The sequence below is a fragment of the Macaca nemestrina genome, chromosome 5 (assembly GCF_043159975.1).
Source record: "Macaca nemestrina isolate mMacNem1 chromosome 5, mMacNem.hap1, whole genome shotgun sequence".
In the NCBI taxonomy this organism is placed as follows: Eukaryota; Metazoa; Chordata; class Mammalia; order Primates; family Cercopithecidae; genus Macaca; species Macaca nemestrina.
Genome location: NC_092129.1, coordinates 154,094,052 through 154,121,070, shown reverse-complemented (window position 1 = coordinate 154,121,070; position 27,019 = coordinate 154,094,052). Strand labels below are relative to the sequence as shown.

Sequence of the window (27,019 nt, the reverse complement as noted above, 5' to 3'; positions counted from 1 at the left end):
GTGGGTGAGTACCGATGCAAACACCCTGTTATAACCTTACTACAGTATGTTGATGACCTCCTGATTGCTGCTGAGACCCAAGAAGCTTGTATTCAAGGGACCAAGGGTCTCTTACAAGCTCTAAGGAATCTAGGCTACCGAGCCTCGGCAAAAAAAGCTCAAATCTGTAAATCAGAAGTAACTTATCTGGGGTACCTGCTTAAAGGAGGGCAGCACTGGTTAACAAACGCCCAGAAGCAGACTGTTCTGCAGATCCCCAGACCACAATCCACCCGACAAGTAAGGGAATTCCTGGGGTCGGCGGGATTTTGTAGACTATGGATACCTGGGTTCGCAGAGCTGGCTAAGCCCTTGTATCAGGCAACATGGGGGCAGCAGCCATTTAATTGGACAGAAGAAGCCAAGTCGGCTTTCCAACAGATCAAAACCGCCCTACTCTCTGCGCCTGCACTAGGACTACCTGATGTCACCAAGCCACTTATACGTGGACGAGAGCAAGGGAGTCTTGCAGACATAATCTTCCAACAGAGAATTTCCCTGGGAACCCAGAGGGAAGAGAAGAGGCTCAGGCAAAATGGACTAAATACATAGCAACAGTGATAACATCATACACTGTCACGGTGCTATGTGTTAGTCTGTGTCTTCAGCACTTTAAAAATATGAATTCATTTAATTCTCACAACATCTGTATGTGGTGCTTTCCATTTTCAGGTGATACAATAGGAATGAAGGTCGCCACGGTGGAGCTGGGTTTGCATGCAGACAATTCTGACCCGGGGTCATGCTCACGTCTCTGCATTATCCAGAATGTGCGGGTGGGTGGAGAGTCCAGCTCAGGGAGAGAGATTGGAGAGACAGAAGAATAAGAAGAGAGGGCAGAGTGGATCACTCTCTGATGGTTCTGGGGCTCCCCTTCCAGGAGAGAAGACGACAAAAATTATGTCACCATCAAGGAAAATATCCAGTCTCTGGCTTAAACCTGAGTATCTCCAGCTCTGGGACAGGTGGCTGGGCAGGGAAGACAAACTAAGCCAAGGACCCAGCTCTGAAGAGTTTCCTCTCATGAGAATTCTGCAGGAGTTTCCCAGACCTCATGGCCACCTCTCATACTTTGCTCTTGTTTTTCCCCCAGGACTGATGAGGGCGTTGTATCTGGTTTCCACTGGGGTCTAGAGAAGTCATCAGAGTGAGTGGAGAATGGGCTTCAAAAAGTGGGAGATCTCCAGGATTCTCTCTGGACTCCAAGATACCCAGAGAAGCCGGATGCCGCGTCCCGGAACCCCCTACCCCTGCTCCTCTGTGGGGCCTGACTTGGGGAGACCTGGGCTGGTGAGGAAACGATCAGGATGAACTGGGGCTGAGGAGGCAGGAGTGAAAAGGCGACCTTCAGGGCTCAGCAGCTCCCCCGCGCGGCGCCTTGGCCCAGGGCTGGGGTCTGCAGACTCCTCAGGTCATTTGTCCAGGCGCCGATGTCCCATGCCACCCTCCCCTGGTCCCCGTTCCTTTGTCCCCTCCCCAGCTCCTCCCACACAGTAAGAAGCTCTTGGGTGAGCGGCTCCGGGGCCGGGTGGGACGTGGGAGGGAGCCCGGGAGGCTGGGTCCTTGCGGGGAGGCGGAGCGAGCGCGTCTCGGAGACTAGGAGCGGATGGGGACCCCAGGGGAGTGGGCCGGGGTCCCAGGCTCCCTGCGCCTCTCCCGCCCCCAAAGTGCCCCTTCCCAGGGTCCAGGCCCGGATTCCCGGGTACTTGGAGGCCACCAAACTCCACCTCCACCGCGCGAGCCCTGGAATCCTCAGTGGCGCCTTTGTGGGCGACACGCGGTTTCTGCGCTTCCACAGCCGCAATGAGGATCAGAGCGTGAAGCCGCGGGCGCCGCGGGTGGAGAAGATGGGATAGGACTGTGGGCGCCCTGAGGAAAGCTGTCGATGACCGCAGGGAAGTGTTACTGAGGGCCCTGAGGTTCCTGGCCCGGCACCACCCATGCATGTGTGCCATGTGTTCATGTCTCATTTTCAGCTTTTCATGCCTTATTCTGACCATGCCACATTTCCCCTCAGTTGAACAGACACGATAGGGGACTCACCCATTCTGGAATGTGACCATCTGCCCTTCAGGAGAGGACAGCAGTGTGGGTGGTACATGGCACCATATTCAAGCTTACATACATGGCATTTGATGTCGGGACAAGGAAAAATACTGAGGCACTGTGTGCATGTTATTTGTGCAAGAGAACGTAACTCCTTGGCCCTGAAATCAGGACAAGGAGTGGAGTGTGTGATAAGGAACACTGAAAACAGCCTCCTGAGCATGTGGTTTGAGTGCTTTTACAAGGTCACAGGTATCTCATGACCCAACCTCAAAAAGCCATCTAGTGGATGTTACTAGTTTAACAAGCCCTTTCAGTAAATACTTGGTGGAGGGATGCTGGGGCACTCTCTCAGAAGAGTTGTCCCCCGTCCCGCTCAGCTGGAATTGTCTGAAAACTCATTCTTGGTGTTCACTGCAAGATATAAGCTTTGCAAGCAGAGTAGCGGGGAAGGAGACCATACTACCCCCACCCCTGACGTCGTCCTCTCCCACCCCCTGGTTTCCCTCTTCTGCATCAGCACCACTCCTGATTGTCAGAATGTTTAACATAGCTAAACATGAAACACAAGTGCATCTGCATTATGTGTGGGTGCTCTCTCATTTTATTGTATTTGGGGTGAGGTTATTTTAGGGCATGGTCCAGGGTAAATTCCTGTAAGGCCTGGGTGCCCTGCTGTGAGGTCAAAGGGGGATGGGACCAAGACTGCAGAGCCCTGGCTCCCCAACTACCTGCCAATTGCCAGCCCTTTGTGGAGGTCTCTTCTGCTTTCCCAGGCCTGGGAGAGGCTGGGGTGTTTCTGATCCTGGGGTTCCTGTGGGGGGCGGTGGGCAGTATTTCCAGGGATGGAGGGTGCCGGGGGCATCCGTGGGAAGCTTCGGTGTCTGCTCCCAGGTTCTCTCAGTGCCTCTTCATCTGTTTTTTCAGCTTTTGGATCTTGAGCACCAGAGCCTGGGCCCACCACCCCCTCCTGCCCTTCCAGCAGGGCCTGGTCCAGCTCCAGCTGCTGCTCTAGCAGTTCCTCAGCTTTGGCCAGCTCAGCTTGCTGGGGGCTCAGGATCCTGGTGAGAGGGAGTGGGGGAGGGAGCATCAGCCAGGGAAGGGGGCTGAGGCCTTAGGAAGCTGTGGTCTGGCTGCAAGTGAGGAATTCAGCCTCCCTTTCTCTTTTTCCAACCCATTAGCTTAAGTCCACCTGTACCGAGAAGTCCAGGGAACTCCCTGTCTCGGGCATAGGCCTCTGCAGGGCAGGTAGAGATCGCTGGATCAGGATTGTAACTGGACACCTTCAACAAGGATATGGGGTCACTGGAAAAAGATGACTGACTGTCCCTCCCCACTAAGAAATAATTAACTGTTCGATGAGGGGTTATTCCTGTTCAAGAAAATCTCTGGACTGTGCTGCTCTGAAGGGGACGAGGTCTGGGCTGGGCTAGGGTGGGAAGGAGCTGAGAGCTGGAAATAGGCAAAACGCTGCAGGGGTGAGGGTGGTGAAGGGTGGGATTGAGAGGCTTCCCCCACTCCTGTGCTGACCCCCTTCACCTCCTCCACTCACGCCCTTGCAGTGACATGGGAGCTGGCCTTATCTTCCCACTGCCCCTGAAGCTGTTTGCTCTTCCATGCTTGCCTTTGGGCTCTGGGAGTAGCATGTTTAGGAGCCGTGGGGTCCCAGGGACCAGGAGGGCAGGAGGGGAAAGAAACAGCACAGCCAGAGCCAAGGGAGAAGGAGGCAGTGGCAGGTGAGGCAAGGAGCTGTTTGAGCCACTGAGCAGCCACCAGGAGCCGGCTCTCTCCAGGCCTGTCTTCACTTCAGTGCCTGGCCCTGCCCAGAACCCTACTCCTGCTCTGCTCTCAACCTGGCCTCAGACAGGATCTTGAAAAACTCCTATTCCTAATGTGAAAAATGTTTCTACCAGTTTAGGCAGAACTTGCTTTAGAGCACTGGTGCCCAGCCTTCCACAGGTCGTGTCTGTTTTTCTTGACACTGTGTCTTTTTTCATTTATTCTTCTGCGAGGAAGGAATTATATCACTGGTTTGCGGATGAGGAAATTCATTCAGCACTCACCCACTGGCCAAGTGTCTGCTTGTGCCAGCTGTGGTCAGATGTACTCAAGGCTCTATAGCTAACTGGTGGAAAGGCCTGGAGGGCTCATATTCAGGTTCACTTAACTCGAAAACTCATATTGACCTTATTGAAGTACTGATTCCTGCTTTGCAATCCATGCCACAAACTTCATTGTCTTGTTTTAAGAAATTGTCACAGAAGCCTCTAGGAACCACCTCCTGATCAGCCAGCAGTCATCAACATTGAGGCAAGACCCTCCCCCAGCAAAAAGATTAAGATGAGCTGAAGCCTCAGATGATCGTTAGCATTTTTCAGCAATAGAGTAATTTTAAATTAATGTATCTGCATAGTTCTTTTACACATAATGTTATTATACATTTAGTAGGCTACAGTAGAGTATAAATATAATTTTTATATTCACTGGAAAAACAAAAATTTGTGTGACTTGCTTTGTTGCCATGGTCTGTGGTCTGAAACCAAATCTGCAGTGTCTCAGATGTATGTCCATAATTTCCCTTTCCCTCTTCTTGCGGCCTAGAATGAACTTGTTTCTTGTCCCTGTCTAGCCCTGCATGCTGTAGGGGTTTGCCTTCTCTGGTAGGTCTGGGAACATTGTATCCCTTGTAACCTTGGCTCCTGGCATATGACACTGGTACCAAGCTCTGTTGGACTAGTGAGCCTCCCCACACACCTCCTGAACGAGAGCAAAAGCTCTGTGCACACACCAAGCATGTGTGAGCCTGTGAGGAGATGCCGCCTTCCTGAAGGGTGTTCTGAAGGGGTTTTCTGTTGTGACTGGAGGACACAGCCATGAGCCCGCGGGCAGAGGTGGCTCAGAAGGAAGTGGATGGCCCCAGTTTTGATCATCTGGGAACAGGAAGATTCTCTGATAAAAACCCATGTTTTAGAAGACAAAACTGCCCAAGAGAGGACAGCAGCTAACCAGTTTGTTATCTGGGACATCGCTGTGCACTGGGAGGGAAGATGGCCTCTGCCATGGGGTAGGGGTCCTGGACCAAGACAAGGAGGCCTTCCTAGGGGGCAGTGATTCTTCGAAGCACCTTTAAATGAGGAGAAAGACCTCATGTCCATCATTAGCTGACTTGTACCCACTGAGTGGAAAAAGAAACCAGAACTTTTGCAAAATTTTAGGAGAGGGAGACTGTCCGTCCTGTCTCTTAGTCCTAGGGTTATGCATGACTCATACTTGAATTGCAATGTGTACACAGCTTAAAGTCTTAATTATTAGAATATAAGACACCCAAACTACTGTTGTTACAGATAAGGTTAAGCAACCCACAACCAACTAACTACGTTTGTAAATTTAAAACAAGATTGGCAGTCACTTAGAAAAACAAAACAAAACAAATGAGACTTTTGCAAGACAATCTAAATGGTACACTACTAACAACCCTTCATGAAAGTGATGTTTCAACCATCTGAGTTTCTGCTTTAAGTTATGGACTCCAAAATGGACTAACTGCCAATAATTTACAGTAGGGAGCCCTAAGCCACAAAGAGAGGTGTCAGGGCAGACCTGAGACCTGGAGGGAGCACATCCCCTCCCTCAGGGTCACCAGTGAATCTTCTAAGCCTGCTCCTCCATCAGACACTCCATCCAGTCATCAGGAGGTCAAGAAAAGTTCCCATAGCACTAAGACCTAACCACCTCACTGTCCTCATCTCCATGGACAGAGCCCAGCTGAGAGCCACCCCTGCTCCTCCTCCCTCGTCTCCCACAGCCTCAGCACCACCGTCGGCCTCGAGTCCACCAGGACCGAGCTCCTCCTGTCATGTCCCTGTCTGTGTCAGTCACACTGGGTCCCCCACATACCCTGTACTCACATCCCCACAAGGCTCTGCACAGCCCTATTCTGTCTCCCCCACCTCCCCAGCCACAGAAATCTTTCCAGTGTACCCCATGGCATTCTCAGTCCACAATCAGCAAAACCTCCACACCTTCTCTCAGGATATTCCTGCCCCTCCCAGCCCCAGCAGCAACCTGAGTCTCCCTGAGGACATGACCCCCTCTGAAGTCCTCCCACATCGGGGAGTTTCCCCAGGGACTTGTACCCCTGGATTCAGAGGTGAGGTGGGGTTCTTGTTCTTGCTCCTCACTGTGGGTCTCAGACCTTTCTGCCTTCCGCCTCCCCAAAACCCCTAAGCTGTCATCAGATTAGGCCCCCATTTCCTCATTGTAACCATTCCCTGTAGGCCCCAGACCATTCCTCTCAATCCTGATGATTGTAGCTGCTGCTTCACTGTCACCCTCTCCAGCAGGGCTGTCTCCTTGACTCGGTGACTTCAACATACGCAGATGTGCTGGGCTGAGTAATGGTCCCCAAAGGTGTCCAGTCTTAATCCTTGGAAGCTGTGAACAGGTTGCATTGCATGGCAAAAGGTACGTTACTCATGTAATGAAGATTAAGGACCTTAAAATAAGGAGACTATCCTGGACTATCTGTGTGGGCCCAATCAAATCACATGAGCCATTAAAAGCAGAGAAACTGCCCTGGCTGGAGTCAGATTCTGCAGAGGAGGAAGCAGAGGAGATGCCAGCCCTCCCCTGGCCCAGAGCAGCACAGTCCAGAGTCCTTGAACAGGAACTCCCCCTCATCTAACAGTTAATTATTTGTCAATGGGGAGAGACAGCTGGTCCTCTCTTTCCAGTGACCCCATGTCTTCGTTCAAAGCATCCAGATACAGCCCCTGAGCCAGGGATCTGTATATGCACCCCAGAGGCCTATGCCCAAGACAGATTACTCCCTGAGATTCTCAGTACAGGTGGACTTAAGCTAATGGGCTGGAAAAAGAGAAAGGAAGGTAGAATTCCTCACTTACCACGAGACCTTGCAATACAGGTTCCAAGGGCCTCAGCCCCCTGCCCTGGCTGATGCTCCTCCCCTACTCCCTGTCACCAGGGCCCTGAGCCCCAGACACAGCTGAGCTGGCCCAAGCTGAGGAGTTGCTTGAGCAACAGCTGGAGCTGGACCAGGTCTTCCTGGAAGGGAAGGAGTGGGTGGCGGCCCAGGCCCTGGTGCTCAAGATCCAAAAGCTAAAGAAACAGATGAGGAGGCACTGAGAGAGCCTGGGAGGAGAGAGCCTGGGAGGAGACACCCAAGCTTCCCACCAGTGTCCACAGCACCCTCCATCCCTGGAACTAATGTGCACCACCCCCCAGGAGCCCCAGGATCAGAAACACCCCAGCGTCTCCCAGGCCAGAGAAAGCAGAAGAGACGCCCACAAAGGGCCGGCAATTGGCAAGTAGCGGGGGAGCCAGGGTTCTGCAGTCTTAGTCCCATCCCCCTTTGACCTCACAGCAGGGCACCCAGGCCTTACAGGGATTTACCCTGGACCGTGCCGTAAAATAAACTCACTCCAAATACAATAAAGGGAGAGAGCACCCACACATAATGCAGATGCATTTATGTTTCATTTTTAGTCATGAGAAAATTCTGACAATCAGGAATGGGGGTTCAGGAGTGGTGCTGATGCAGAAGACGGAAGCCAGGGGGTCGGGGAAGAGGATGTCGTAGTGGGGTCAGTAGGGTCTCCTTCATCCCCAACCTGCTGTCCCCTCTTGAAGGGCAGTCACATTCCAGAATGGGTGAGTCCCCTACTATGTCTGTTCAACTGAGGGGAAAATGTGGCATGGTGAGAATAAGGCATGAAAAGGAAGAAATGAGGCAGGAACACATGGCACACCTGCAGAGGCTGGTGTACTGTATGGGTTCAGAGGACGGAGTCGGGAGTGGGGGAAGAGATGTAATATGATGAAAGAAAACAGAGACCCCACATAAAGGTCAGAAAAACATCCCAACACAGCATCAAAGACCAGGGTGCATGAACCAACCAAGTGTCCATTATGCATCAGGTGCCCATGACCTACATGACAGGATTGAAGACAAACATATTAAGGAACTAGGAGGACCTAAAGGGTTTCATGAGATCGGCACTCACTATGGTGGAGACGTCTGTCTCCTCAGGCAGCTCCTAACACTGACCTCAAAGCAGTGCTGCCCATACTGAAGATCCTGGCATCATTGACACCTAACACAAACATGATGACCAAGCCCTGTGCCACCTGGAAGGAGACAGAGGGCAGGACTAGAAGACCCCAAAGAGGGAAGACTCCCAGAGGGAGGGATGAGGATGTAAAATGTGAAAAGATACAGAAAGTAAGGAGGTGGGAGAGTGGGTGTCCCTCTGGGTGTGGGGCTCACCTGATGCAGGTAGGTCTCAGAATCCTCTTGCATGTCATAGGTAAAGGCAATGCTCATTTGCTCCCTGTCCATGGCTCAGCCAAATCAGTTGGTAGTCAACAAATTGGTCTTATCTTTTGGGGTCATTCTCCAGCAAGTGCAGAACTGTAAAAAAATTTAGTCACCTGAGGTGCATTCCTTGGCTTCCTGGCCAGTTTTCCCAAGGCCTCCACTGCCACCACGCACCCTGGGTGCCCTCCACACTCTCCAAGTGTCCAGATGGGTGTGAGGAGTAAAGGCCAGGAATAACTATTGGATGGTGGTTTGAGGTGCCTTTTTCCACCTCTGCAGGTGGCAAAGTGTGAATTCATAAAGTGGCATTGAAGAGATCTCTGCCCTTTGTGAACAGTTGTTTGGTCACCCACAGTCATGGCTGAGCCCTGAGAAGGAAGATAAACTTGTCTAGAAAAAGTAATTGTCCTGACTCTTAAATAGACTTTCTGGTCTGCGTTTTATTTCAAGTGTCTGGGAAGGGATAGAGTGTGAGGTTCAGGAGAGAAGGAGAGGTCTGTCTTGCTGCCTTGACACAGCACAAAGAAATCTCCCCTCCTCCCCCACATCTCCCTGTCAGTTCTCAGTGAGGGACAGATTCACAGCAATACAGAAAGGGCTGGGAAGAGATGGGGTACATCTGGGGCCAGTGTTCAGGGGCTGACCCTGTGGGGGACACCTGCTTGCAGAGTTAGAGCCCACATGGGATGATGTAGCGCTGAAGGGTGATATCAGGGAGGGGATGGAGAGTTCTTTGTGGTTTCCTGATTATGAAGAGTAGAGGTCAGCCTGCTTCTTGGGTGAAGTGACTGCTGGGGAGATTGGATTGAATTAATGAAGAATAAATGAACAGGGAATGAGGATGAGTAAAGCAAGCATCAGTATCTCCTGCCATCAGTTCAGACTGATTGGGGAAGTGGGAGAGTTACTGACCCTGTTGCGTGATTCCTCCTAACTTCCTGGTCTTGGGGGCACAGGTGGGTGGTGCTGTTCTTGGTCAGGGCAGCCTCAGCTCCACCCAGGTAAGGCAGTGGAGGCAGAGAGAGTTAGGGGAGCACCTGTGAAACAGACCAAGGCAGGGTGGGAGCCCTCTGTGCAGCACCAGTGGATGCAGGACCTGCCTGGAAGCAAGAGGATGAGATGAGGGAACCTAGCTGGGTCCTGTTCCCTGCCTGCCTGTGTTCACAGGGTAACCAGTAAGGGAGCTGGGGTAGGGAATTTGTTCATAAGCTATCTATCCAGGGATGTGTTTATAGGCATATTCGTTCATATTTATATTCAGGTTTATTGTCACACAGACATTTGTCCATGCATGTTTTATGTTTAAGTTACTTTAGAATGGCTCAGTCACAAAATCTTAATCTCTTCATTCCTGCTGCCTCTCTCTACACACACATACACAGACACACACACACGCTATGCAACATATCTCCCTGTATCTACAAAAAGAGATATTACTTTATTTTACAATTTTTAGATTCGTATGTATTCATGGGGCACAGGTGCAGTTTTGCTACACTGCTATATTGAGTTGCGGTAAAGTCAGGGCCTTCAGTGCATCCGTCACTGCAGACAGATACATTGTACCCAACAAGAAACCCCTCTGTTATACACCCACCGCCAGCCACCCTTACCCTTCTGAGTCTCTATTGTCTATCATTCCACATGCTGCTCTCATGTATATAAAGAGATATTAATCAAATATATCAGAGTGATAACTTGAATTTTACTGCACTATTCTTTCAGCTTCTTGGCACATTTGAAAATTTGTACAATTACAAGTTGGAAGAATGAGGGGAAAAAGAGAGAGAGAGAGCGCTGAGTTGGAATAGGTTAGCAGTTGTGTCCCACTAGGAACCATAATTGATCTTTGCCATTTTGAAGGTGTGTCCGCTGAGCTGCCTTCAGAGAGTCCAGGAGGGAAACCTGTTTTCACAGAAATACCAAGATGCCATCTGCCTGTTTCATTATGTTGACTTTTCCATGAATGCTGCAAATGCCATGGTAGGTAACAAACCCAGCACCTCGGCAGAACCAAGGCAGTATCATCAACTTGCATTCCCACTCAAGAATGTCTTTGATGGAGCAGTAAAAAATTTATGTTCATTAAATTTGGATCCTTGAGTACATGTCTTTAATATTCTTTGTTTGAAAATGGGAAATACGCATAACACGCTTATTGCACAGATAAGCAAGATGGTAGCCTTGAGAAAGGGCACTTGTGTGACTCAGTTACGAATTCAAACAGCAGATCTCATTCACCCACTGAAAGACAATTGCATTATTTTGAGTTTGGGGGTATTATGAATAAAGCTGCAAGAGTATTTGTGTACAGGTTTTTCATGAACTTTAAGTTTTCCCTTGTTTGAAATAAGTGCCCAGGAGGGCAATTGCTAGTCATATAGTAAATTACATGTTCAGTTCGAAGAAAAATGCAATATCCATTTCCAGAGTGGCTGTACCATTTTCAAATACATCCCTACCAGCAATATAAGAGTGAGCCAGTTTCTCTGCATCCTTGCCAGCACGTGTTGTTACCTTTATTTTGTATTTCAGCCATTCTCATCATTGCAGTTTTAATTTGTATTTTCCTACTGAATAATGATGCTGAGCATCTTTGCATCTGCTTATTAGTCTAGTGCTTATCCTCTTCAGTGAAACGTCTGTTCATGTCTTGCTCATTGCCTATTTTGTAATTGGATTTCATTTTTTACTGTTGTTTTTAAATTTCTTCATATATTCTGAATACAGTCTTTACAGAATATGTTGTCTGTAAATATCTTCTCTCGTTCTGTAGCTTGTCTTTTCAGCTCTTCACAGGTCTCTCACAGAGCAACAGTTTTTAGTTTAGATAAGATCCAATTTATTAACCTTTTCTTTTATGGATCATACTTTCGGTGTTATGTCTAAGAACTACTTGTCCAGTCTTAGTTCTGATGACTTTTTCTTCAAAGGTTGTAATCAAAAATTTTTAATTTATTATGTATTTTAGAAAAAAAGTCTTGCCTAGGCTGTCCTTGAACTCCTGGGGTCAAGGAATCCTCCCACCTCAGCCTCCCGAGTAGCTGAGGGTACAGGCCTGTGACACGACGCCTGACTCAACGTTTGTAATTTTAACTGTGTGTTTTACATTAAAGCTTTTGATTCATTTTGAGTTATTTTTTGTATAAAGATGAGGTTTGGGCTGAGGTTATTTTTTTCCACGGTGGTTGTCCAGTTGCTCCAGCACCATTTGTTAGGAAAGCTCTCCTTCCTTCATTGAATTGCTATTGTGCTTTGTAAAAGTCAGTTGAACATATTTGTGTATTTTGCTCATTTTTAGTTGAGTTGCTCATCTTCTTACACTGAGTTTAATAACTTGTCACATTCTGGATACAGGTTCTTCATCACAAATGTAATTTGTGATAAATTGTGAAATATTTTCTCCCAGTCTATGGGTTGTCTTCTCATATTCTCGACATCTTTGGAGAGCTGGAGTTTTAAATTTTAACTAAGTCCAATTTCTCTCTCTCTCTCTCTCTCTCTTTTTTTATTTGTAGATCATGCTTTTGGTATTTTATCTAAGAATCTTTTGCCTAATTACCCAAAGTCACAAAAATTTTCTCCTGTATTTTCTTTTAGAAATTGTATAGTTTTGCCGGGCATGGTGGCTCACACTTGTAATCCCAACACTTTGGGAGGCTGAGACAGTTGGATCACGAGGTCAGAAGATCGAGACCATCCTGGCTAACGCGGTAAACCCCATTTCTACTAAATTCATTCACTCCATAGAGAAGGCAGCATCTCTCTGTTCATAAAATATTGCTTCCCATGACTCAAACGCCACCCATTAGGCCCCACGTCCCACAATGGGCATCAGATTTTAACATGAGGTATCAGGGGATAAATATTTATATCACTGCATTCTGTCCCTAGTCAGCCAAAGCTCGTGTTCTTCTCACATTGCAAAATACAATAATTTTCTCCCAATTGTCCCAAATGCGTTAGGTTGTCCAGCATCAACTCAAAATTCCAGAGTCTCCTCTGAGATTCAAGGTAAGTTCTTAAAGCTTTGAGCCTACAAAATTAAAAAAAAAATGTTATTTACTTCCAAAATATTAATACAAGAGTGGAAGAGACGTTTCTTATATATTTCCATTCCAAAAGGTATAAATGGGCCAAAAGAAATGAATGCAGTTTCCTCACAAGTTTGAAACTCATCATGGCAGACATTAAAAACTTAAAGCTCTAAAATAATCTCCTTTGACCCTATATTTTGAATCCTGAGCACACTGGCTAGAGCATATGCTGGGCTCATAATGCCATTTGCAGCCCCACATTTATGGCTTTGCTGAACATAACCCATATAGCTGCTCTCATGGGTGAAAATTGAATGCCTATGGCTTTTCCAGGCTGAGGTTGCACATTGCCAGTGGCTCTACCATTTAGTAGTCATGGCAGGGGTCCTGCTGCTGCAGCTCCACTAGGAATTGTCCTGGGTATTAAATTTCTCCTTTAAATATCTGTTCTGGTTTCTTTGCTCACACATATGTGCATAGGTTATTACAAGCAGCCAGGCCAAATCTTGAATACTATGCTGCTTAGAAATTTCTTTTGTCAGATACCCTTAATCATCACTCTCAAGTTTAAAGTTCCACAGATCCCTAGGGAGGGGGCAGAATGCATCCAAGTTCTTTGCCAATGCATAACAAGTGACTTTTACTCTAGGCCCCAGTAAGTTCCTCATCTCCATCTAAGACCTCATCAGTCTGGACTCTATTGTCCATATCACTATCAGCATTTTGGTCACAACAACTTAACAAGTCTCTACAAAGTTCCAAATTTCCACTCATTTTCTTGTCTTCTCAACTCTCCAAACTCTTCCAACTTCTGCCTGTTACCCAGTTCCAAAGACATTTTCACATTTTCAGCTTCCTTTATAGTAATATGCAAATCCTGGTGCCAACTTTCTGAATTAGTTGATTCTCACACTTTTATGAAGAAATACCACAGAGTTGGTAATTTATAAAGAGGTTTAAATTGGCTCATGGGTCTGCAGGCTATATAAGAGTATGATTCTGGCATCTGCTTAACTTTTGAGAGAGCCTCAGAAAACTTTCAAGCATGCTGAAAGGTTAAGGGGAAGCAGGCATGACTGACTTGCCTGGAGCAGGAGGGAGAGAGAGCAGGGAGGTGTCACAGACTTTCGAACACCAGATCTTGTGAGAACTATCACAAGAACAGCATCAAAGAGATGGCTCTAAACCATTCATGGAGGATCCACCCCCATAAGCCAATCACCTCCCACCAGGTGCCACCTCCAACATTAGGGATTACAAGTGGACATGGGATTTGGGTGGGGACAGAGATCCAAATGATATCAGGGGTCATAGTGGACATGAGGGTGGACTGGTCTCCCTGCGTCTCACCTGTCACCAGGGACACAGACACATTCAGACGCCTTGACAGAAAGAGAAGTCAGAGGCCCTTGAAGTCTCAAAGAGAAGCCATGAACAAATCTTGCATCTCAGTCCCTCACAAGGAAGTCTTAGAAAAAAAATAGTCGTGAACAAATTCAAGTCAGTCATGGTAAGTGGTGACACTGAACAGCCCAACACATTGAAAAATTCCAAATCAAAGAATCTCCAGAATCCAATTTTGCCCCATCTACCCCAACTCCTCCTTCACTTCAGGCCCTCTACGGTGTCACTTTTACAAGCCTTGAGGGACACATCAGAGCCCTGGGTACTGTCCCTGTTCGGGGTGGAACAAAAACAAAATCTGGTCAGAGCTCACAGGTGATGTGACTAAAGGAGGAATTGTGGGGTGGGTGAGCTCCCCCATGGGCTCCTGTCTACACTATCCCAAGGATCTCCGGTATCACTCTCCCACCCCTACCACACTTTCATGAAGCCTGAGCACGGCTGCCTCCTTTTCCATCTGTGGAAAGAAAACAAACTGTGAGAGGCCAGGGAGGAGGCAGGGCTGTGAGATCCCAGAGGAGTTTCCAGAACTGTGACTGCAGACCCAGGTCAGGATCAGGAAACCCGAGGGAAGAGGATGTGCTGAAGCTGGACCAATTGTCCTCCTGAGGTCTGTTCTTAGCAGGGAACTTCCCCTGACCTGTGACTGCAGAGAGTCAGGTTCCCATGACCACAATCAAGGTGATATATTTGTCCTTCAATATCACAGGTGCTTTACAAAAGAGTAAGAGTTGACAGGGCATCTGAACAGGGTAAATGTGCATGGAGATGGTGCCTCACAACTGGCAGGAAATGAGCCAGCTTCCATCTGGGCTTGAAATCCACCAATGGAAGAAGAAAACTTGGAGCTGAACTCTTTCCTACCTGGGCTCTAGTTCTTCCACATCACAGCAGTGACCACAGCTCCGGGGACAACAGCACCAAGAACAACCAGGACAGTAATGATGCCCATGATAGGGAATGTGGGCTGGGAGGATGGCCCTGAGAAAGAAGGCGAATGTGAGGGGCCCTGACCCTCATGCCTCAGCCCTGACCCTGGTGAAGGGCTCCAGAAGGGCTTCTGCTTACCCTGGGAAGAGAAATGACCCCTCATTCGTCTCCTTACCCCATCTCAGGGTGAGGGGCTCTGGCGGCTCCTCAGGCTGCACATGGCATGTGTATCTCTACTTCCCCCCAGAAGACACCACCACAGTTGCCTACTTCTGGAAGGTTCTGTACCCTGCAGGTCTGGTCCCCAGAAGTGTGCATCCTAAATTTGGTCCTCTCCATTCCTCTGTTGGGTCATTGTGATCTCTACAAGGTAGAAGCCTAGAGCCCAGCACCTCAGGGTGGCCTCATGGTCTGAGATGGGGTGGTGGGTCACACGTGTCTTTGGGGGATCTGAGGGGAAGAGTCAAAAAAAATCAGGCACTTTGCATTCCCCACGAGACATGCCAGCAGCACCCGTATGACCATCCTGAGAATGGACGGGACACCTGGGGTGGGGAAGGGAGCACAGAACTCAGACACCATCCTGGACAAAGGCAGTGTCCAGGATAATTTCCTATTTCTTGGAAAGTTCTAGTCTCTGAGGCGGGAACAGAGATTTCTGGCCCTGGACTGAGTAGAGTCCGAGGGACTCAGAAGAGCTGGAATCAGACCAACAGATACACATTGAGTGTGAGGCAGATAACAAAGGCTGAGAGGAAAATTCCTGGTGCCCCAGGCTGCTGCGGGGTCAAAGGGGACAGCTGATCAGTATTCCAGGAATTGGCTTCCCCTCCTTTCCCTCAGAGACTTCATTCCTTAATTGTCCCAGAGTGCAGGGTGGGCCCTCAGTCATTCTCTGGTATAGGATCTGAAACCCAGGAGGAATCTTTTTCCTCAGGACAAGAGGGAGAGGGATGTTTTAGCGTTGGTCCCATTTTCCTCCCCTTCTTTTGGAAGGTGGGTCGGGGAGATCTGAAGGAGATCAGGGAGGTACCCCGTGGTCCCTGGAACCTGCGCACTGCGGCGTCTCCTTCCCATTCTTAAGGCCTTTGCTGAGCCGCTCTGGCCACCTTCCCTGCGGGTAGGTTTTCAGCAGCTCTGCATGTTCCTCCGCCAGAGCATCTGAGCCGCCTTGTCCTCTGGGGTCCAAGAGCTCAGTTCCTGGTTTAGGACAAGGTAACTGGCGCCCTCGTAGGTTATGTTCATACTTGCGGAGGAGGCTCCAGTCCGGGTCCAGGTCGCAGCTGTGCATCCATTGGAGGGTGTGAGACCGTGTCCCCGGGTGGGTGACAGCCCAGGCCGCTGAGCCCCGCCTCTACCCCGACCAACCCCCAGGGATTTGGGCCTGAACTGAAAATAGAATCGGGTGTGGACGCTTGGGGCTCCCGTCGGGTCGAGGGTCTCCGCGGCTCCTGCAGCCTCGGGAAGGGTCTCCGATTGTGCTACAGTGGGTAGCACTCACAAAGCTAAGTTTTACTTTCCCAGACTATGTATCTGTGACTCTGGTCTGTTGTATTTTTAAGCTATCTTTACTTCATAGTCCTGAGTTTATGTGTGAGTCCAGGACATCACAAGACAAAGCACAATGTGTTGCCATATATTGCAACCGGGAGCCTGTACAGAATTTAATCACCTCAAAATTGCAAGTGCTCAATGCAGCCATAGTGCCCTTCACCAGTGCTCATGAACTGCCTTTGTTTATTTATTTGTTTATTTATTTCTAGGCAGGGTGTCACTCTCTTACCCTGGCTGGAGTACAGTGGCACGCTCATGACTCACTGAAGCCTCGACCTCCTGGGATCATGAGACCAATGCTCCTCCCTCAACCTCCCAAGTAGCTGGCACCACAGGCTTGTGCCACCACTCCTGGCTAATTTTTCTAAAAAATTATTTGTAGAGATGCGGTCTCCCTATGGTGCTATGGCTGGTCCTGAACTCCTGGGCTCAAGTAATCCTCAGCCTCCCAAAATGCTGGTATTACAGGCATGAGCCACAGTGGCTGACCATGCACCTGCCTATTTTTATGAATTATTCACATCTAAGCTATGTGCAGGTTTTATTGGGACACTTGGTTCTCTTTGATGAGTTGCAACAAAGTTAAGGAAAATACAGTAGCTAGATCAAAGCGTCCCAAGACTTTGATGCCATGAAATAATGTCTTTAAAATCATAACTACCTTCGTTTTTCTTCAGAAGTTTCTAATTCAGTTTAAGAATGGCCAAAATGCAAATTTTCTTACTCAAGCATCTACAAAAATATTTGCCTAATCAGGGTGCTTTGCAGTTAGAAAATTGTGAGTCTCATATCTTTGCCTGTGTAACTAGCTTAGTTAGCATCATGACAGTGATTTGGTCTGATGTGGTAGATGGAAATGGTTAGCTTCAATCTAGGAACAAGATTTTTCAATAACTGGCTATTCAGTGAGCATCCTATGATCAGTTTAACATCTTTCACTGTGTTTTTAAATTAGATGTGACAGAAATGATTTGGACTCCAGTATGATTCTGAAAAACACTGTTATTTTGTGCTTCTAAAAGCAGCTCTTTTGTGTTTTCCCTTCTTATTGCTCTTTTATTATTTTGCTCAACAATGCTTTTTCTCTATTCTGTAAAAGTTTAATTCACTTGTATGGGTGGTAACACATAAGTAACATATCAAATTCTCAAATTCTTTGCAAGATACAATTGCCTTGCACATCAAGTTGAACATTGTATATCAGAAAATGTAGAGAGTTGCCAATTAGCCAAGGATCAAGTGACCTATTTCTAGCCAAGGCTATTTTTCATGTTTTTCATGGCATCCTGGTCCTCTCTGTTACATGGCTCCTTACAATTGGCTGTGGCTTGTTTTTGTTGTTGTGGTTGTTGTTCGTTTGTTTGTTTTGAGATGGAGTATGGCTCTGTTGCCCAGGCTGGAGTGCAGTGGCACGATCTCAGCTCACTGCAACCTCTGCCTTCCGGGTTCGAGCAATTCTCCTGCCTCAACCTTATGAGTAGCTGGGATTACAGGCACCCACCAACACATCCAGCTAATTTTTGTATTTTTAGTAGAGACCAGGTTTCACCACACGGGTCAGGCTGGTCTCAAAATCCTGATCTCGTGATCTGCCAGCCTCCAGTTTGACCTGTTTTGTTTTTTTTTTTTTTTAACTTCACCGTACAAAGAACTCACACTTGATGTATTCTTCTGTGATGCATGTTGTGTGTAGGAGAGTTATCTCTGATGCAGCATGGTGTTTTTCCTTTTAATTCTTTTTTTTTTTTGAAATGGAGTTTTGCTCTTGTTGCCCAGGCTGGAGTGCAGGGACACCATCTCACCTCACTTCTCAAAGTGCTGGGATCACAGACGTTAGCCACCATGCCCAGCCAACTGCGGCTTTGTTTTACCAGGAGTAGTTATTGCTAAGGATCCTTGTGATGAACTTTGATGTTTTCTTTTCTCTTTCATTTCCTTTTTTTTTTTTTTTTTTCTTTTGAGACAGAGTCTTGCTCAGTCGCCCCGGCTGGAGTGCACTGGCCGGATCTCAGCTCACTGCAAGCTCCGCCTCCCGGGTTTACGCCATTCTCCTGCCTCAGCCTCCCGAGTAGCTGGGACTATAGGCGCCCGCCACCTTGCCCGGCTAGTTTTTTTTTGTATTTTTTAGTAGAGACGGGGTTTCACCGTGTTAGCCAGGATGGTCTCGATCTCCTGACCTCATGATCCACCCATCTCGGCCTCCCAAAGTGCTGGGATTACAGGCGTGAGCCACCGTGATCGGCCTTCTCTTTCATTTCCAAATAATCAGGAAAGACACACAAGGTGCATTTTGAAAAATGCCACTATTGTTTTGTTTTTGTGGGCCAGGAGCGGTGGTTCATACCTGTAATCTCAGCAATGTCATAGGCTGAAGTGGGTGGATCATCTGAGGTCAGGAGTTTGAGAGCAGCCTGGTCAACATGGTGAAACCCGTCTCTACCAAAAAGAGAAAAATTAGCCAGGAGTGGTGGCATGTGCCTGTAATCCCAGCTACTTGGGATGCTGAGGCAGGAAAATCCCTTTAACCCAGGAGGCAGAGGTTGCAGTGAGCTGAGATTGCACCACTGTGCTCCAGCCTAGGCAAGAAGAGCAAGACTCAAAATAAATAAATAAGTAAAGTTTTATGATCAAGCAGCTAACTACCTGGTCATCCCTCCTGGCATAAGAAACAGAACCTATGAAGCCAACCTAGACTGTTGTCAAATCCTATCCCCCAGAAGGAACCTATATCTTGAGTCTTGTATTTATTATTCCTTTGCTTTGTCACTAAATATGTTTACAATAAGTATATATATACCCAAATCACAGTTTGACCTGTTTTTTTTAACTTCCACATACAGAGAACTCACACTCTATGTATTCTTCTGTGACGCACGTTATGTGTAGGAATGTTATCTCTGATGCAGGAGGCTGCTTTTCCATTTAGTTGTCTTTTTTTTTTTTTTTTTTTTTTTTAGATGGAGTTTTGCCAGCTCACTTGATCTCAGCTGCTTGGATGAGCTCCATCCTGCATCTTTCCCTGCCACCCCCAGCACCAAGGATCTGAGGGATGGTGACTGACTGCACCACAGCCTGGGTCTGCTGCAGTATCCTTTCTTGTCCAGGCCCCACTCAAAGCTGGCCTCCTATATTACCCAGAGAGTGGGCCAAAGCAATATACTTAGATGTGGAATGCGGTGTTGCCAGAACGCAGAGAGGATCACCAGGTAGTGTGCGTCCTTCCTTCTGGTAAGGATACAAGATGCAAGTGTGTCTTTTACTTTGCAGGGGAGAGCCCTGCATGCCTGTAATCACTGGACCCATAATACTTCACTGCAGTGGCCACTCTTGAAACTCTCTAAGGTTTATCTTCACCTTCTGTAGTGCACATGTTTTGCCAAGGAATTCAGCGTACTCTCCTCTTCTTGCTCATCCATCTTGATTTATGTGATATTGCCAATGAAATGAACAGATTTAGTATTCTGCGAGATATCTGATTTTTCCAGATCTCTGAAGGTGATATTTATAGAAGGTTGAGGAGTTACGGTAGCCCTGAGGCAAGCTATCAATAAATGTATTAAAAATCCCATGTGAATGTGAATCATTCCATATCCATTTTCTAAATGGAATGGAAAGAATGCACTCACTAAATGCATGGCTGCCTGCCATGTGCCTGAGGCATTATCAATCTCCCCAAGTAGTGATATCCAGCTGCAATCAGGGCTCCTATTTGGTCAAGTCTGGAGTAATTCCATTCATTCTTGATCCATATCAGACTTCTCCAGGGACAGATGGCTGAATTCTATGGAGATAATAGGCAACCCCAACATCACCCCATCCTTCAGATTTCTAATGGCAGTGCTACCCCTACAATACCTGCAGTACCCTCCACAAGTCCCACCCTGGGGCACAATATTGCTTTTGGCTTGGCTGGGATGAGGGAAGTTTTAGAGGATTCCCTTTGGGCTTCAGTACACTGACAGTCCTTACTCTCCAGACTAGGGACGCAGTGTGGGGGTGACCAAAGTTGCCAGTGCATGAAGGCCAATTATGCATGTGGGGAATGGGGAGATAACCAGGACTGGGTTTATGGACCCAGTGGTCCCACTGTGGGCCACAGTGTGTCCAGGTTTATTTCCTGGCCTCCTTAAGCTCCACTGTGGATTCTGAATCTAAAGCTTGACTGAAGTCTAGGAATTGAGACTGGGATCACGACTTTGTATTTGGTCAAACACCTTCGGCCTCCTGCTCCTCAATTCTTGCATTCTCATCATAGATATGAAGCAGTGCCCTCGCTGGCCGCCCATCTGTTCTGACCCTGGGACACCACCTTTTATTAACCTTCCCCACAACTCCTTGAGGGCAGAGCCCCCTTGGCTGCTACTCTGGGTTCTCACAGTAACCGTGTCCTCTATCTTTTGCAGGTCACTGCAAAGGAGTGTTCCTAAAGCATTCACTCCTGATCCTGAGGGAGGCGGGTGCACCCACTCCAGGTCTCACATTCACCACAGAGAATCAAAAACTCCTCACATTCAAAACTGTCCTGGGCCACATTCAGCCCACGAGCCGTGGGTTGGACAAGCTTGCATCTAGAATGTATGTACCACAACGCCAGAAATTTTTCTGTTTTTACTTTAGTGATGCTTTCTAAATGCAAAACCAGTCATATCCCTAGCAGACAACAAATGTCAGTGGAATGAATGATCACTGTAGAGCATCTCTCTATTCTAAAGGCAGTATCTTTATTAATGTAGCGTCAGGGCAAATGCTGTTTTGTGGCAGCTAAAGAACAACATCATTTCACGTGGACATCGATGACGCCAGTGCTTTTCTCACCAGGGCTGCTTGTGCGTCCTCCCTTCCTTCCCCCTCCTCCCACACCAACCCTCCTGCACACTGCAGCACACAACCATATTTTTCTCTTCAGGAACAATAACCCTAGCCTTATGGGTACAATTTTCCAACCACATATGAATCTAAATTAGACTCTGCTTTATACATCCATGAGTTTGGATTGGAGCCAGTGCTAGGATTACTACAACTCAGGGCAGGAAGATGAGTAGGACAGCAGAAGAGGAGCTCCAACAGAAGGTTACCTGTGATGAGAAACTAGGGGACCCATCCTCTCTGCAAATTTCAGAATCCGGTTCCTTTAAAACGATTGGAGACAAGATGGAAAATACAATCCAGGAAAGAGCCCTGGGAGGAGGGCAAGATATGGACAGGTCTGAAAATTTATCTCTTGATAACAGAAGGAGATTTGTATGCAGGGACCACCCTAGGTGACATCCAACTCCCTGTGATCACAGGTCTTGGTGGGACAAGGTTCTACTGAACGGCCAAGGACAATAAAGGAGCAAAGATGACTCAGCCAAGCAGTGACCACATAAAGCCCGTGGTGGCCGGAACACAAACTGGGCACAGCCCCATCTACTCTCCTCCCCTGCAACAAATCAGCACAAGAAACACGTGGACTCTAGAAGGTTCTCATGTCTTCCATTTATTTTGTCTCTCAAATTTCAGGAATCTTCTCCTTTAATTAACTCATCAACCTCTCATGGCAAGAATTTGAAAAAGTAAATTTATACTCAGGTTCTAATTGTAATAGGGAAGGAAGAAGATACAGCTCAGTGCACCATGAAGTTGAGACAGTGATAGAGACATCCCAGCCCCACCTCCCTGGAACAGGAAAGATAAATGGGGAGGGAACACAGGTCAGCGTGGGGAAGAGGGTCATGGTGGACACGGGGATGGGGTGTTCTCCCCACCTCCTCACATTATGCCTACAGGAACACAGACACATTCAGGTGCCTTTGCAGAAAGAAAGTCAGGGTTATTCAAGTCACAAAGAGAAGGCGTGAACAAATCTTGCCTCTCAGTCCCACACAAGGCAGCTATCTCACACTATAGAAAAAATATTCATGAACAAATTCACATCCGTCACAGTGAGGAGTGACACTTTAAACAGCCCATCACATGCTCAATACATCCAAGTCAAAGAAACCCCACAGCACAGCTGCGTCCACTGTTCCCCCAACACCCCCCACACATCAGGCCCCCCAGGGTCTCACCTTTAAAGCCGTGAGAGACACATCAGAACCTTGGGCACTGTCACTGCCTGGAGTAGAACAAAAACAGGACCTGGTCAGACCCCTCTGGAGATGCGGCTAGAGGAGGAACTGTGGGGTTAGTGAGCTCCCCCATGGGCTCCCAACCACAATATCCCAAGGATCTCAGGGATCAGCCTCCTTCCTACTTACTTGCAGCCTGAGAGTAGCTCCCGCCTTATCTATCTATGAGAAGAAAATGTCCTGTGAGATATCAGAAAGGAGTCAGTGCCATAAGGTCCTACAGGAATCTCCTAGTCTTGGACCCCAGAGAAGTTTCCAGAAATGTGTGATTGCAGACCCAGGGCAGGATCAGGAAACATGAAGAAAGCAGGTGTGGGTCCTGGACCAATTGCCCTCCTGAGGTCTGTCCTCAGCAGGGACCTTCCCTTGTGACTTGTGACTGCTGGGATCAGGTCCCATCACCATAATCAAGGTGATAAATCTGTCCTTCATTGTAACAGGTGCTTTACAAAAGAGTAGGTGCTGGCACACAGGGCCCAGGCTGGGTCAGCCCATGAGTGTGGATGGTGCTTCCCAGTAACCAGACAGGGTACACTTCTACCTGGGGCTTGAAACCCTCAGTGAGACAAGAAATCCCAGACCCCACTCCTCACCCCTTCCTCACCTGAGCTCTTCCTCCTCCACATCACAGCAGCAACCACAGCTCCAGTGACCACAGTTCCAAGCAGAACCAGGCCAGCAATGATGCCCACGATGGGGATGGTGGACTGGGAAGATGGCTCTGGGAAAAGAGGGGAAGGTGAGGGGTCCTGACCCTGCTAAAGGTCTTCAGAGAGGCTCTGGCTTTCCCTAAAAGACATGACACCCCCATCTCCCTCTTTACCCCATCTCAAGGTGAGGGGCTTGGGCAGACCCTCATGTTGCACATGACAGGTGTATCTCTGCTCTTCTCCAGAAGGCACCACCACAGCCGCCCACTTCTGGAAGGTTCCATCCCCTGTAGGCCTGGTCTCCACGAGCTCTGTGTCCTCAGTTTGTTCCTCTCCATCCCGCTGCCAGGTCAGTGTGATCTCCGCAGGGTAGAAGCCCAGGGCCCAGCACCTCAGGGTGGCCTCATGGTCAGAGACGGGGTGGTGGGTCACATGTGTCTTGGGGGGGTCTGATGGGAAGAGTCAGAAAATTCAGTCATTTTGCATCTGTCATGGGACACTCCACCAGCACGCATGTGACCATCTTGAGAATGGACAGGACACCTGGGGTGGGGAAGGGAGCACAGAACCCAGACACCATCCTGGACACAGGCACCTGGGATAATCACCTATTCCGTGGAAAATTCTATTCCCTGAGGAAGGAACAGTGACTTCTGGTCCTGACCTGAGTGGAGGCTGAGGGACTCAGAGGAGCTGGACTCAGACCCCCACACACATTGAGTGTGAAGCAGAGAACAGGGCCTGAGAGGAAAAGTCACGGGGCCCAAGGCTGCTGCCGGTGTCAAAGGGAACCCCTGATCAGTATTCGAGGGATCGTCTTCCCTCCACTCCCTCAGAGACTTCATCCCTTAATTGTCCCAGAGAGCAGGGCGGGCCCTCAGAGTCACTCTCTGGTACAGGATCTGGAAACCCAGGAGGATTCCTCTCCCTCAGGACCAGAGGAAGGGCGGTATTCTAGTGTTGGTCCCATTTGTCTCCCCTCCTTGTGGGAGGCCAGCCCGGGAGATCTACAAGCCATCAGGGAGGCGCCCCGTGGCCCCTGGTACCCGCGCGCTGCAGCGTCTCCTTCCCGTTCTCCAGGTATCTGCGGAGCCACTCCAGGCACTCGCCCTCCAGGTAGGTTCTGTGCTGCTCCGCGGCACGGGCCGCCTCCCACTTGCGCTGGGTGTTCTGAGCCGCCATGTCCGCGGCCGTCCAGGAGCGCAGGTCCTCGTTCAGGGCGATGTAATCACTGCCGTCGTAGGCGAACTGTTCATACCCGCGGAGGAGGCGCCCGTCGGGTCCCAGGTCGCAGCGGTACATCTTCTGGACGGTGTGAGACCCTGGCCCCGCCCCCGCGGTCAGCCCCGCCCACCGAGCCTCGCCCCGCCCCGACCAACTCGCGGGGATTTTGGCCCAAACTAAAAAGGAAATCGGGTAAAGGCGCCTGGGGCTCTCCCGGGTCAAGGGTCCCCGGGTCCCGCGGCTTCGGGGTGGATCTCGGACCCATTGACTCGGGGCCACCCGGGCCGTCCGTGGGGGATGGGGAGGGGTCGTGACCTGCGCCCCGGGCCGGGGTCACTCACCGGCCTCGCTCTGGTTGTAGTAGCGGAGCAGGGTCCGCAGGTTCACTCGGTAGGTCTGTGTCGCGGTCTTCATGTTCTGTGTCTCCCGGTCCCAATACTCCGGCCCCTCCTGCTCCACCCACGGCGCCCGCGGCTCCATCCTCGGACTCTCGGCGTCGCTGTCGAACTGCACGAACTGCGTGTCGTCCACGTAGCCCACGGCGATGAAGCGGGGCTCCCAGCGGCCGGGCCGGGACACGGCGGTGTAGAAATACCTCATGGAGTGGGAGCCTGGGGGCGAGGAGAGACTGAGACCCGCCCGACCCTCCTCCCCGCGCGGCTCCCCGGGTCCTGCGCCCCCGCCGGGAGGGCCCCTCGCTGCTCCCGGCAGAGGCCGTTTCCCTCCCGACCCCGCACTCACCCGCCCGGGTCTGGGTCAGGGCCAGGACCCCTGAGAGCACCAGGAGGAGGGTTGGGGGCGCCATGACCGCCATCCTCGGCGTCTGCGGAGACTCTCAGTCCTGGTGGGTGAGTGGGGACTTTAGAACCGGGACCGCGGCGACGCTGATTGGCGTCTCTAGAAACCCGACACCCAATGGGAGTGAGAACGGGGTCCGCGTCGTGAGTATTCCGGAAGAAGGACACGATGCAAGTTGTCAGAAGAAGAGAAACTGCGGAGATGGGGAATCCCCAACGCTGGCACTCCCCAATCCATACACCGCCTTCGGGGCCTGAGACCCTGAGAGCCACACCTGGGGCCCTGGGACTTCGCCCTGACCCCCTCCTCTTGTGCCAAGCGCTCTGTCTCACTGTTTCCCTGAGTCTTGGCCCAGGAGCTGTATGAGAAACCAGGGAGAACCCCTGGGCATGGGCCCTGTCACTCTCCCTTCACTTTTCATCCCGGAATCTCCATCCCTGAACTGGACTCCCTGCCTCCCACTCCTTATCTATCCCCTTGGACTCTTCTAGAAGAAAACTCACCCCACGGAGCTTTGTGCCAGAGACTGAGCTTACTCTGGGAATGAAGGTATAGAGACTTTTTGTTTGTTTGTTTTTTGGTTGTTGTTGTTTTTCTTTTTAAATCTGGAAAAGTTGTGCCTGGGTGCATGAGACAGAATAGAGATCAGATTGCTGTTTGTTTATTAAATACATTGGGTTGTAGAATCTTGGTAACCCCCGAATGATCGAATCTAATCGGTAAAAAATGTGACTTTGGCCCCTTGATTTATAGATGTGTCCGAAAGCGTTACAACAGGACTCACAAAGCTCCTAAATTTCACTTTCGCAAACAATGTGCCTGTGACTCCCGCTTGTCGTATTTTAAATGTACCATCATTCCAGAGCTCTGAGTTTCTGTGTGAGTCCAGGATATTTCCTCAGTATAAACTAGCACACTGTGTTACTATATGTTGCAAAAAGCAGACATATAGTTTGCAGACTATATGTCCGCAAACAGTACAGACTATTCACCTCACAGTTGCAACTGTTCAATGCAGTCACAATGCCCCTCACCAGTGCTCATGCACTGCCTGTGTTTAGGAAGTATCCATTTCTAAGTGTTGTGTATATTTTATAGGAACACTTAGTATTTTTAAAACCTGATTAACATAAAAGCAATTAGTTTTTAGGCAGACCCACATAAGGTATTAAAGGCCAACTGCCAAGGACACCCTGCTAGGCTCTGTAGATGGATATATTAAAATCCATAAAACAATGTATTGAAACCTAAGAATTCTGCTGCTTTCGAATTCTTTCCTCTGGTCCTTTTCCTCAGCGCCTGCTTCTCCAGGCCTTCCTTCAGTCCCTCTCATCCTTCAGACCCTCCTCTCCCTTTAGTCCCCACCGCACTGTCACTTGTGAATTGTGACACTAGCACTGTCCCATGACCTGCTACGTGACTGTTGTCTTCACAGTGGTCCTGCTCCTGTCAGTCAGAGTGTGTCATTTCTCCACCTAAAACACTCTGGTGTCTCCACCTCGGTCTTGTGAAACTTCTGGAGTGTCAGGCAGGTGAGCATAGGAAGGGATACCTGGTTCATCATAGGCACTAAATTAATTTTTATTGACTTAATGAATGAAATATGAGTGTATTAAAATGCATCCCAGATAATTATGAAGTGTAAAACACTGAAAAAGTTCAGAAAGATTTTATTTTATGTAACTAGTGTGCATATCAATTCATCAATTCATTCATGTACTACCACCCCTGGCAAAACAACACCCATTTATCTACTTCTAGTTCCTTGGTCAGAAATCTAGGCAAGATGTGGATAGAGTCTCTGTTCTGGGCTTCCAAAAGCTGTGTTTTCATTTGGAATCCTCCTTCAGGTTTTTAGAGAGGTGGCAGAATGCAGTTTCTTACAGTTGT

General features: G+C 48.9%; 1 protein-coding gene and 1 long non-coding RNA gene across 4 annotated transcripts; both read right to left on the bottom strand.

Annotated features, from left to right (window-relative positions):
• Positions 1-3,399: 3,399 nt before the first annotated feature.
• On the bottom strand, positions 3,400-10,973 carry LOC139363461 (uncharacterized). 3 transcript variants are annotated; one of them, XR_011623884.1, is made up of 4 exons: positions 9,335-10,973; positions 8,372-8,515; positions 6,990-8,232; positions 3,400-6,519 (listed from the first exon to the last, which is right to left on the bottom strand). It is a non-coding gene; the product is annotated as an uncharacterized lncRNA (long non-coding RNA). The 3 variants fall into 3 exon arrangements; XR_011623883.1 differs by lacking the exon at positions 9,335-10,973 and having other exon boundaries at positions 6,990-7,781; positions 8,153-8,232; positions 8,372-8,678; XR_011623882.1 differs by lacking the exon at positions 9,335-10,973 and having other exon boundaries at positions 8,372-8,677.
• Positions 10,974-21,810: 10,837 nt separating this feature from the next.
• On the bottom strand, positions 21,811-26,569 carry LOC105467281 (patr class I histocompatibility antigen, A-126 alpha chain). Its single transcript, XM_071096021.1, is given in 11 exon segments — positions 21,811-22,359; positions 22,362-22,403; positions 22,406-22,444; positions 22,587-22,619; positions 23,062-23,178; positions 23,281-23,556; positions 24,154-24,429; positions 24,673-24,942; positions 25,073-25,139; positions 25,141-25,327; positions 25,329-26,569. Coding segments are annotated over 11 exon segments (1,398 nt in total). The 5' UTR covers positions 25,367-26,569; the 3' UTR covers positions 21,811-22,306.
• Positions 26,570-27,019: the final 450 nt, after the last annotated feature.